General features: G+C 35.5%; 1 protein-coding gene and 1 pseudogene across 1 annotated transcript; both read right to left on the bottom strand.

Annotated features, from left to right (window-relative positions):
* Positions 1 to 888: 888 nt before the first annotated feature.
* LOC145793947 (mannosyl-oligosaccharide glucosidase GCS1-like) lies at positions 889 to 4,040 on the bottom strand. Its single transcript, XM_082876861.1, has 5 exons — positions 3,699 to 4,040; positions 2,796 to 3,046; positions 1,388 to 1,559; positions 1,155 to 1,241; positions 889 to 1,038 (listed from the first exon to the last, which is right to left on the bottom strand). The coding sequence occupies exons 2-5, from the start codon at positions 2,903 to 2,905 to the stop codon at positions 889 to 891; spliced, it is 519 nt and encodes a 172-aa protein (XP_082732987.1). The 5' UTR covers positions 2,906 to 3,046; positions 3,699 to 4,040.
* A 5,009-nt stretch (positions 4,041 to 9,049) lies between these two features.
* Positions 9,050 to 13,129, bottom strand: LOC145788945 (mannosyl-oligosaccharide glucosidase GCS1-like; annotated as a pseudogene).
* Positions 13,130 to 13,162: the final 33 nt, after the last annotated feature.

Here is a 13,162-nt window from a genome sequence, read left to right as displayed (position 1 = left end):
GCCTACTGACTTAAAATCTTGATCACAGCGCACCCATCTTATCTCTACACCCTCCCGTGAGAATGACTGCACTACACCACTCACTTCTTTTAACAGCGTTAACAACTTCACTCTTCATTTCCTCTGCTAAATCAAATTAATGAACGTTATGAATTGACATGAATCCCACCTCTGTAACAATTCTTTGAAGTTTTTATTCTAGGTCTTTTAGACAACAATCATTCCCAAAGTTGTCTCCCCCCCCCCCCCTCCCTCTCTCTCTCTCTTAATCGGCATGCCCGTTTACTCTCATTTGTCTATTAAGCTGATCTTTTTCCTTCCTCACTGAACTTGTCCACCAAGTTAATTAAAAAATGTAAGTGAAGGTTTTCATGTAATCCTATATGCAGTCCTCTAGATTTCATGACTTCCTAGCATATTGCTAAATATTTTTAGTTGCCTCTTTTCAAATTGAAAAGAGGTTATTTACCTCAAATCTAATTCTGCAGTCTTTCTTGTTTGGCAATACCAACAAGCAGCCTGTTTTCTTGTGCTTCTAATAAGTTATACCAGTATTACTTATATGGAAGTTTCATAAAGAATGAGACACTTGTAATCTTATAAACACAATGTTCACAATCAAGATAAAGGAAACATGCACAGAACTTGACAGAAGATACCTGTAAGGCTGCTGAGACGTTCTTTAAGTCTTGAATCTTTTACGCCAGTTCCAGATATAAAAGCTACATCTGTTCTGAAAGAAATCCTACCCAAGATCTGCATAAAAAACAGAAAAGCATATGGGGTAGAAGAGAAATAGAAACCTGAGAATGGCAATCATAGTCCGTGGACACATGTAACCTGTTACCTCCCTGACTGCCTACCTGAAATACTAAAATGTTATAAGAATCATCGGTAGTGTCTGAGAGTTGCAAACGACCAAACTTCCTCATCTAACAACACATACAAGAGTGTGAGTGAGCAAGCAAGCAAGCAAGCGCGCGCACACACACAGAGCATAAGTGAAAGAACCACTGCTGAAAACTGAAACATGAAACACTAGTACGATTATAGCACTGTAAAATGGAAGCAAATGAATGTTTTACCAATAGCAGAAATCAACATGATTTAGCATGCAGAAAAAACAGCAGACAACAAAAAACATTAATTCTTACTTGGGCTCCAAGATTTTGCTGGACAAGGTCTGATAAATTGTGAATGTGAGATGTCCTGAAGCCAGAATAATGGACTTCCAAATCATCCTGCAAAAAATTGGTTTGAGATTAAAGCTGAATTAAAAATATTGTTGGGGCCACAAAATACATAAACATGGAGGAGCACAGGCATGCATGAGTAATTATTTCCTCTTTCACAATGAAGGTTCCTGTGCATCTATTTGACAACATACCATTGATTCTAAATTTAGATTCAAACTGCCAACATCTGTTTGTGATCCAAAAGCCAGGAGAGAATTCTCACAAATGTTCAAGGTCTCCCTACTCAAACTCAAAGCGTTCCCATCTTCATTCGCAAGATAGAAGAAACGGTGCACAGTTTGCATCACCTCACTAAGCTTGGATCTGATAAAAATCAAAACAAATGAACGAAACATAAGCCAATAATACCATCCTACTTCTAGCAACTCCCAATTTAAGAATAGAAAATATTCAAGAATTCATGATATGAAACAAAAACGTGAAAACTATAAATTATGCTAAGTAAGAGAACATAAATGTAATTTACCAATTCTTACAGAGTATACAAAGTCGAATTTGAAAAATAAAAAGAAAAAGAAAAAGAAAAAAGAGAACCTCACTGCCATAGTCCAAGAAGCGAGCAAGTTTCTTTAGTCATATTTGTAAACCATGACACGAGGCACAGATCTAAAGAGAGCTTCCTAGGCTATACTTCAAAGTGTGAAGCACGTGGCAAGCACATAGGCTTTGAACTTAAGAATAGCCACATCCTTATATATTGTTGAATTCATTAACAAACAAATATTTTTCTCAAAAATAAGACTTCTAAGATAAGAACGCATTCTAATCTTCATCCTGTCATTGTTTGTATCAATGCTGTCATTAATTAAATTTAATTCATTCATTTCTTTGGGGGGTTTCAATAAATTGTTTGCAATTATAATTCAACAGAACCAAACATTTTTTATGATCCTTTGTTTTCGTCTTTAGTCCTAAAATTCTATTTAATTTACAAAAATCAATTGTTAGCTGATGACATGATGTGTAATTCCTAAATATAGACCTTTTAAAATTTCCCCCCAAAAATATACACTCATTTGATAAATTTCCAAACACACATTTAACCCATGAGAAGTATTCATTCAGTACAAGTTTACTTTCGACAATATAGAAGTACTGTTACAAAGCACCCACAATATAAAACTACTATTATAACAATGGGTAAATGTACTGGCAACACAAATACACAACCCAATCGTTAGTACTGATGAGTGTATTCTTACAAGATCCCATAATTAATGCCTAAACTGCTAAAAATGCAAACCAATAATTCCCAGCATCTTTACTGTGTAAAATTTCAAACAAATAAAAACCATAACATAGAAAAAAATGTGTGCAATTGCCGTAAAATGGTCAATGACAGGTATATGGATGTTAATCAAGGCTAACACACATTTCTTTTTGTGCAAACCAATAATTTCCACCTCAAATTCACATGCTATTTTCTTATAGGTTGTCTTGTAGAAAATCTCCAGTTTTGGGGCTATATCCACTAAACAAAACATGCTTATTAGAGGTATTTGATAAGACAAATGTAAGATTGGTGGGAACGATATTTACTTCTCACTTTGCACATCAATTCGAACTGCCCAGTCCCCTCCATAGCCACTGCCATCTTCTTTGGATTTCAAAAAACTTGTCATCAAGGTCATATCTTGGTCAACTAGCATTGACGTCCATAATCCCGTCCATTGTGACACGTCCAACCATATGTCTTCAATTCATCTGAATCTTGGCAGACATGTCGCATGAAATATCTTCCATCCTTTAATCCAAGCCACATCAATCCAGCAACCAGAGACTGTGGAGTCCTGACAACTACAACTGTTAATTTTATTTATTTTTTGATAAATAACTGTTAATTACAACCATCTTTACCACAATGGATAAAATTGAAAGGGTTAACAACCTTCACCGTGAATTTATGGAACCTCTTGGGATCGAGGAAACAATGCTCAAACACAATATATAAATATCACATATAATATAACACCAGTCATCCTCGGCTCCTTTTATTTCAAATCAAAACACCCATTATTTTGACTCATAATTTTGAAAGCGACCCTGCTACACAATTCTGAATTAATTTCTATATGAAAATTATGTTCGTAAATCATTTTACAGTCATAAAAAAGGAATTTTATTTTCCCCTCTCTCTCTGCCTCTTCTTTGTATTGCTGTGGTAAACGTAAGTCTTAAACTGGAGGCAAACATCATAAACTTTGTTCTTAAACTGGAGGCAAAATAAGCTGTTTTTTTTTTTTTTCCTGGCTAAAGCCCATTTGTTTTCGGCTAAAAAGCAACTAAAAAATCTTTAAAAAATCAACTTTCCCACTAGAAAAAACTACATTTTTTAGAAACAATGAAAGCAACAGTTTATAGATTCTATAATATACATACACACACACACACACACACATATATATTATATGAGTTTATTCAAATTGTAGATGAAAGTTTCACCTGAGGAAGATCCATGATCTTTGGGGCAGGGAATGGGGTCACGACCCTGGGTTTCTGAGGATGTTCAACGGCAATTATAAGTCGATGAATCATGAAAAGGACAATCAAGAACGCGATGATAGCAAACCCTAGAACAACTTTGAGATCAACATTTAAGAGGCGAATGAGACTGTGGTCTCTGCTTCTGTGCTTTCGGAGTTTGGGATTGCGGAGAGGGGTTCGATCTTCGTCGGCGTCTGTATTTGATTCTGCTTCTCGCACTTCGTCGCCCACTTCCAGCCATTTTCAGATCAGTGAGCACTGAGGAGAGAGAGTAGAGAGAGAGAGAGAGAGAAGAAGATGAAGATAGAAATGTGCCGTGGACTTCGGCTGGGCGAGTATGGACCGTTGTCTGGCCCAAGTTTAGGCCCAATAAGTAATAACGCTCAATTAGCAAATATTGGCCCACTTTGAGGCCCATTATTTAATTGAAGCCCATTTTGACAAACTTTGCTGTCCAACTGGCCCAGGCAAACTTGGAAAAAACCGGAGCACAAGCAACAATCAATATTTTTAAAACTAGTAATTAAGGTCGAAAATGAACCAAGTAGTAGGTTGTTTAATTTTGATTTGATAATTTAACGAGTTTAAAATTATATTTAAATTTGATTTTTTTATATAACGAATTGATTTTGAATGAGTTTTTAACAAGTTGTACATAAGTCGAGTTTAAATAACTTTATTTTGGGAACATAGAAAAAAAGCCATCATATTGGTTTATTAGGATTATATCACCTCTACTTTTTTGTACGTTTTCTTAAAAAAAAAAAAGCCAATAAATAGCTTTGTTAGCTTTTTTCCTACTTCCCAAAAGTCAAGTAGTAGAACTTAACAAGTTTATGTTTATGTTTATGTTTGACTTATTTACATAACAAGTTAATCTCGAATGATGAGTTTTTAACTTGATTTATTTAACGGCCATACTAGTAATTAAAATTCTACCAAAGGATGCTTTTCATGGCATTGAAAATTTATAAGGAAAGAAAGAAAAAAGAAAAATATTATTGTTATTTTTCCATGTAAGCAAAAGTGTTTGTTAAATTTCACTTATCACTCGTTCTACCAAAATTTCTTTTGCCTCTGTCACTTTTAATAATTAATCTTTTATGGTTTAAATCAAGTTGCAATTAATGTCACATTTTCATTGTACATATGACCTTAATAAGTTGACAAAACTTATTATATGAGCCATAGGTATTAGCACCTTTATATTTTCATCAAAATTTCACTTTAATTCTTACATCTGTACCAAAATTTCACTTTGATATCTCCATTTTAAATTTGTTTTAGCTTCGTTAACAGTAGATAAATAGAAAATGACATCACAACTATCAAGTATAAAAAGATTAATTGTCACAATTAAGGCCAGGTTTGGCAAGTCCCACAAAAATAAAAAAAAAGTCAAAAAATTACACAAAAAGTAAAAAAGTCATTACTATTCACAAATAAAATATATTAAAAAAATATTTTATACATTTTTGTAATACAAAAGTTTGAATTACACTGTCAGCCGTACTGCCGCAGTAGGAAGGCAGGTCATACACTTTTTGGGGAAAAAAAAAATTTACATATATAAAGCCACATGGCAATGTTGGGTTCTTGGGGGCCCACTAAGGGTTCCGTTTTGATAATCCGAAGCGTTAATATGTAAAACTCGTTGAGTACTATATGTCTGTAAAAAATCACGTTGATCGGATATCATTAACTATATGATCAAATCAGTTTTGTATAAACAAAACGGATGGTGTGATAGTTAACTGTTGAAAAAAAAAACTAATCCAATCACATAGCTATCAATATCCGATCAACGTGATTTTTTACAAGCATATAATACTTGACAAGTTGTACATATTGAACGGTTCAGATTATTAAAATGGGATCTATGGTGGCCCCCACAGACCGACCATCACTGTCCAAACACTTTGCCTCGAATGAGGCAATAATTTGCTGTGTAAGACATGCTGCCCCAGCAGGGCAGCCGTACAACCTACTCAACTTTCTTTCCCTATACACATTGTATAAACAAGCTCCTCGTGCCTGGTTCGCCAAGTTTAGCTCCACCATTCATGATTTTGGATTCTCCTCCAGTGCCTATGATTCTACCATTTTTATTCGTAAGACAGAGCGTGGTATTATTCTTCTTCTTCTCTATGTGGATGATATGATCATCACTGGCAATGACACAGTGGGTATCTCTAGTCTCAAACAGTTTCTCAGCCGCCAATTTGAGATGAAGGATTTGGGTCTTCTCAGCTATTTTCTTGGCTTGGAAATCTCTCATGATCCGTCTGGTTACTTTCTTTCCCAAGCCAAGTATACTTCTGATCTCTTGGCTCGTGCTGGTCTTACCGATTTCAAGACTACCTCTACTCTCGTGGATCTTCAGACTCGTCTCACACCTCTTGATGGTCACATGTTGTCTAATGCTGCTTTATATCGTCAACTAGTTGGCAATCTTGTCTATCTCACAGTTACTCGTCCAGACATTGCTTATGCTGTTCATATTGTTAGTCAGTTCATGACTGTTCCTCGCTCTCCACACTATGATGCTCTAGTTCGCAATTTACGATATCTCAAAGGCACTATATTTCATGGTCTTCACTACTCCGCTCACTCTTTCCTACAGTTACATGCATTTTCTGATGCTGATTGGGCAGAGGACCCTACTGATCGTTGTTCTACTACAGGATTCTGTTTCTTCTTTAAAGCTGATTAATGATATAGATGATGTGAGGATGTGATATTCATAATGATATGTGTTTTTATCATGATGTAGTTTTAGTTTTGGGGATGCTTATCTATTTAATGTATTCAGCATTAAGTGGATGCTCCTTGGCCTAATGTATTGTTATTACCGCTTTGTTGTACTTCAATTGTTTTACATTATAGTGTTTTGGTTAATACAGCTTCAAGATGAAGTTATACTCTCTAATGCTGAGAGATTGCGAATGACTCAAAGTAATGTGAAATTGGTACTCTCTCTTTTTCTGTGTGCGCACCCTCAGTTTGCCCGCATTTTGGGTGCATATCATGGATTTATAATATTCAATTTCATACATGTGATTGTAGCTTCAAAGGCACTTTCAAGCTGATACTCTTCCCTGGATAAAAAGAATGAGACAGAAAAAGCAAGGTCTTCAAAGGCGCCTCTCAAGGGTAGGACCTCTTTTGGCTTTATTATTTATTTTACTTTGAGAACGGAGATGAATGTTCGAAAATTCGTTATACAAGTAGTAAGGACGTGTCTGCATGGCCGGGTCAATTGTCGTTGTCTTCTGTACTCCAAGTGGTTAAGCAACATGGTTGTGAATCATTTTGGTAGTCTGTTTGAACAATTTTGTCTAATTTGCGTAATCTCTCTCTCTCTCTCTCTCTCTGGTACATTAGAGACCATAACTTTTTGGAGGGGGCAATCTTGCCAGTGGCAAGACTTTAACCCTAAAGCTCCTAGCAAGGTGCAAGGGTTCAAGTCTCTACCTATGCTTGATTTCTACCAGATCCGCTAGGCGACGCATACATTTGTTTGCTTTGCGTTCTTGATCATTCATGTGAAAAATCAATGCATGTAGCACGGTGTACTTGTTTTTCTTATATGTTTGTTTGTATGTGGGGGTGTCAAAAGGTCATGAGAATAATAGAGGCATTGGAGGGTAAAGGTTTCAGAGTGCCTTTAATGAAAGGTGAAGCTGAATTGGCTAAGAAGTTGGCTGTAATAACTAGGCAGGTTGGTGTTCCTCGTCTTTCTTGTTTCATACATCCTATTCTTGTTGGCCTGTGGAAAAGCATCATATTGATTAGCACATACCTATACAGTTGAAAGGATCTAGAGCAGAGCTTTCTAGGAGGGTCCAAAATCTGCTTACTATGGCTCGTGTTCAGGCAAATGGTGGTGGTGGTGGTGGTTCCATTTATCTTCCGGGATCAACCAAAATATATGATCAGAGTCTTGTTGATATGCAGGAGGTGAGTGCCAATATTTGAAATGCTATTCTTGAGGCTAGAAGAGGTAGATATGGCGATTATGAGTTTTTCGTTCTTCCTTCTGCAATGTCAGTTAATAAGTGTGGATATGTCTAGAATGAAACGCATGGTTGTAATTTTTGTTCATTAAATGTGTGATGCTCTGATAAATGATAGTATTTTCTGATGCAGGTTTTACAACAGTAGACAGAAGCCATTGCAAGGCTAGGTAATGTGTTGAAGCGGGATATCAGGGACATGGAGATCATAATGGCTGAGGACAAGGAGATGACAGAAAATGGGAGTTAAAGACTGATATCTTGAATAATGGAAACAGTTTTTGCAATTTTCTAATAATGATTTTGGCGTTAAGACACCTTGCATTTGACTTGCTAGTGAAGTATTTTAAAAAAAGTGTTACACAAATTGCAATTGATTAGAGACCATTAGTTTGCATTTTAATTGTTGAAGGAGGGGTCATGTATAATCCTGCTGGACATGGCTAAATTCATTACAAATAATGCATCTGTTAGAAAGACTGGACTAATCTTGATTGCATCTAATTTTCATCTGAAACCATCCATAATCGATCCTCAAAATCCAAGCGTGAGGTTCAGCTCTCCAAACTTCCTGTTAATACTAGGGCCTTGTTTTGGTGAAAATTGTTTTTGGAAATCATTCTTTTCGCATTTGTAGCTGTTTGGAATGACAAAATGAAAAATTAAGCTTATTTGAGTAAAAAATATTTAACTTTTTGAATGGTGAAAAATGTTTTCTAGACAAATTTTAAGCCACACTATTACCATCCCATGATCATCATCACCACCTATTTGACCACCCCACCACCTTGCCGCTGCCGCCACCATTGCCATAAATGCATTATTTTCACCACCTCACCATCATCACTAACACCGCCACTAACGTATTAGTTTCAAGATTGTAATTAAACATAAGAAAACATTTTTTACGAAAAAATTTAAAAACGTTTTCCCCTGAAACAGTAGAGCCTAACAGGAAATGGTTAAATCCAAAAAGAAAATTGTTTGAGAAGCAAAAATAAATGCCATAAATATTGGCTTGATTTTGGGGTCATTCTTAAACAACAATTTTTAATGGGGTCCATTCTGGTCAGCATATCAGTTGGTTTCATCCATGATCAATGTAAAACCAGCCTGAGAGAGGAGGATATTACAAACTCTCAATAACATCATCCATATATCACAACCAATAACTTCAAACCTTACCTTTCAAATTAACTTGCGACAATAAGTATAGTGCATATCTTGAATTGGAGAGATTATACAGAACTAACAAGTTGATTTGTTTGTGGTCTTCTTTATCCTCTAATGACTTTATAATTTTCTTAGAAAATTACAAAATTGAGTCCCAAGTTCCGAGCATTCACTATAAGCTTCTACCATGATCAGCAACACGAGCGATGTCCAGCCAGGAAATACGCGTGCACCTTTCCCCTTACTTTTCTTTTGATCAAACTGTTCCCAGAAATACCGTATCTGCTGGTAATTCTTCGCAACGTTTTTGCCATAATAGAAATGAACAATACTCATCAGAATTGACTGAAGAGTTTAGATCAGAGGCATTGATTAAGAACTAAAAATGTCATACCACTTACCTAATCAAATTGCTCCTCAAGTCATTATAGATGATCTTGGCTTTGTCTCTATACGGTCCATTTTCTGCACGTGTCAATGCCATGCGTTCAGATTTTATTGAAAATCAAAGTTTTTTTTATTTTTATTTTTAATTTACAATAGATAAATCTATGTTTGTATTTGTGTACCTTTAGAGTAATGGTGAAGCGAGGAAAGAATCATGTAGTTGATGTTCATCCAAATTGGGCCTCTCCAATAGGGTGCATCATGCTCCGTGTTGTATTTCATGTACATTGAGCTTTGGCATACAAGAGGAGTTTCACAAATTAATTTCTTTAGTAGTTCTAGAATAAACATGATATCATGCAAATAACAACATACACTAGAAGTTGAGCACACAAGTGAATGCGTGTGCAGAAATAGAAGACAGTTGTCACTGTCTTATGAAAAAAGAAATTTAAATGTAGATGGAGGAGAAAAAAATTGAAATAAGAAACTTCGCAGTTACATAGGTGGGAATTTGGGCATGAGAAATATGTGACATAAGCGCTCACACCAAGTTGATCGTGTGTTTTATATAATATAATAGATGTATGGATAAAGGAGCTCATAAATGATGCACTACTTGAGAAACTTCCATCACCTTGTTTTGGAAAGAGAGCGGAGTCCATAATCAGTCCATAAAATGCTCCGGTTTGAAATGAGATTCAGCTATTGTTCTAGGATCGTTGAGTCCTGTATGTGTATTTGTAAATGCGAATGATATGTAATCACCAATTGAAAATAACATTAAGGCTGTATTTGGATCATGGATTTGGTTAGTAATTTGCTGAGGGAAAAGGAATGGAAATGTGAAATAACATCAGCTCGTATTCCATTCACATTTCTCTTCTCATTTCCTTTCCCTACACAAATCTCCACCTAAATCCAAGATCCAAACACAACCCAAATGAAGGAATGGGGATTTTTTTTGTTGAATCAGAGCTTCATACTACGACAGTGTAGAGGTAAGAAACACTAAACAGAAGCACAAATAGATTGAGAAAACATTGCTTCGTGATGAGATCCTTCATGCAACTTACAAGTGGAATAATCTTCGCCACAAATGGGAAAAGGCAAACATAGCCAATATGAGGAACAAACCTCAATCTTGGCTGTTCTAAAGCTTCCTGGACGAGCTCTCGACTTGCATAATGGTTGTTTCCCATTACTTCTCACCAAATCAAACGAACCTGGAAGGATTAATCATTTTTTAAGACTATGACAATGTAGACAGTTCTTAGCATTTTATATTATGGTTCAGTTGCATATAATAATTTCGTGAATTGTAATTATTGTGTATAAGTTGAATACGAGTTCTACATACACAAAAATTGATCAGTTGTGTCCGGTTTTGTGATCCTAGACTTTTTCAGTTGAATATAGGATAGTGGTACCATAATCTAAAAGGAATAATAAATGGGCAAGGAGCATACCTTTACCGTGTGATTTCCAAAATCCAATTAAGTTCCATGTGCATCATCAAAGTGCATCTGCAAAAACATTAAGCACCTTATTTAACTTCTTGAAACATCAGTTCATATTGAATTGGAAATAATTTTTTGATAGAATACAAATGAATTGCAGCAAAGAAGATTTCCAAATAATTATAAACTTTTCTTTTGCTTTCTACCCAATTATAGAACTACCAAAAAAAAAAAAAAAGGCATCACCAATTACAAAAGATTATAGAAGCTCTAGAAGAACAAGAAATAATGCTAGATAACATAATGAACTTTGCACAAACCTGATTTAGGATTTCAAAATTCGAGAGCAGCTTAGCTGTTGAATCATATTCCTTTCCTGCATTATTTCCATTTGGAGGTTTAATATGGCAAGACATGAACCCCGAGATGCAAATGTCTATTCCTATTGTCATACCTTCCCGAGTTCATGTTCCTTCTGAAGAAGCTTTGAGATTGAATGCATGCAATCTGCTGCAAGAAACATCCAACATCTAAGATCCAAATGACGTTCATCTTCAATTGGGTGCGACGCACATGGATAATCATCCAACCCGGAGGTCAGTGTCTGGACATTCCAGTGACAATGTTAATATGGTAACACAACCATTGGTGTGTTTGATGAATAAATCTGTTTTAAACATTGGTAATGTTACTAAAAGGGGATAAATAGATGGAATAAACTATGATTGGAGATCCAGAATCACCAGCATTCGTGTACTTCATCTAGTTACACAGCTAGTGGTTTCAAAGGTTCTTCAATGAGTTGATTATGATACTCTTGTTTCCTCTTGGATTAGAAGAAACAATCTTTGTAAGGTTTTTAAGTTAGAGGATGAGTGAAAAAGAACAGAATGTTGGAAGAAGAACAAAAATGGCTTAGGTAGATATATGGTGAACCCATAAGTTTGATAGGTTAGAGCAGGTGCACTGATTAAGGGATTCCTACAGCATATTGATTAGGATCAATTTTGATCTGATTCTGCTCAACCTTATGGATTGGCTTTAGTTGACTTGTATACATCATGTACAGAGGCTGCGCCCCTTTATGTGTTTTTTTTAAATTTTTTTTAATAATTTTTCTTCTCAAAAAAGGAAAAAAGAGAAAGAAATAGAGATCCTACTAGTGTACAGGACTACACAACTCCCAATATTTGAACCAAAAAATACTGCTTAAGAACTCATATTCCATATCATGCCCAATATTGAATATCATTCCCTGTTTAAAAGCCCATAAGTAAAAGGAAATAACGAGCATATTTAATTGGAAAAGATCACAAAAACCACATTTTTTCACAGCCTTTATCACTGCCCCCATCACAATGAGAGGGCAGGGGAAAAGTTGGTGTCCTTAGTAGGGCTGTATTTAATTATTCCGGAAATTTCATTAAATCATGTGGAGTGGAACCTTAGGATTTAATTCGCGCATGGTTGCGTTGTCTCTTCCATGCCAAAAATAGCTGCTCATATTCTTGCCTGTTAATCAAAGCACTGACTTAGAAAAGAAAATACTCACAGAAGTAAGAAACATATCAGCATATATCTTATCTTTCTCAGAAATAATGATCCAAGTTGAAACATATTTTGCAGGAATTGTGAATGTCCTTTTTTTGTTTTTGTTTTTTTGATTAGCAACAAAGAACAAAATTCTACTAATAATAGAAAAAAAGAAAAATATTCAAAATGAAAGAAAAAATAAATTGTGAATGCGTTCTCTATATAGTCAAACTCAACAGAGTCGCAAGGATCTTACTTTGCTTGGCTACATGAATAACCATTCGTCCTTTTGCTCACTTCTTTGCTATTCATGGTTTAAAATGTCTGACTAAAGGGGTAGCAGGGTCCATCAGACACATTGTTGACAGATCAATATGATGTGAAATGTGGAAAGTTTATCCTATGATCAAGACGTCTAGAGGAGACGGGCAACATCCATTGGAATGCCCAATTTTGGATTGGTGGTAGAGTTTTCCAGTGATATCTCCAAATGGAAAAAATTAACAATGCTAGGGATATTCAACTAACAATCTTATTACTAACACAACTCATAAGCTTTAATGGATCTACCATCACTTGGCATGGGACCTGCATAAACTTGTTAGTGTGTTGATAAAACTGTTCGTATCCCTAACATTTCTCAAAAATTAATCACCCAATGAGAGAGAAATAAAAATAAAAATAAAACTCCAGATTTACCTAATTGCGTAGTATTAAACCATTGAAACCATGCTTCAAGGCGAACAAATGCCCACTCTAAGACAGAAGAAATCTGATCCCTCTCGGTGGCTGTAAACTTGTTTCTTTTCATGCCACAAACTAAATCTGAAAAAAGTGAAGTTTTGAGCTTTGA

This window comes from Camellia sinensis, chromosome 6 (genome assembly GCF_055761805.1).
Source record: "Camellia sinensis isolate YWXY chromosome 6, ASM5576180v1, whole genome shotgun sequence".
Taxonomy (NCBI): domain Eukaryota; kingdom Viridiplantae; phylum Streptophyta; class Magnoliopsida; order Ericales; family Theaceae; genus Camellia; species Camellia sinensis.
The sequence above is the reverse complement of the archived record's forward strand: the minus strand, read 5'-3'. Positions and strand labels throughout refer to the sequence as shown.

Bases quoted from the DNA above. Each gene is read 5' to 3' on its own strand.
- LOC145793947 (XM_082876861.1), bottom strand. From the start codon at position 2,905: ATGCTAGTTGACCAAGATATGACCTTGATGACAAGTTTTTTGAAATCC. The intron at 1,560-2,795 runs GTAAATATCGTT...GATTTTTATCAG, and splicing joins ATTGATGTGCAAAGTGAGAA to ATCCAAGCTTAGTGAGGTGA. The intron at 1,039-1,154 runs GTAAGAATTAAT...TAATCGTACTAG, and splicing joins AGCAAAATCTTGGAGCCCAA to TGTTTCATGTTTCAGTTTTC.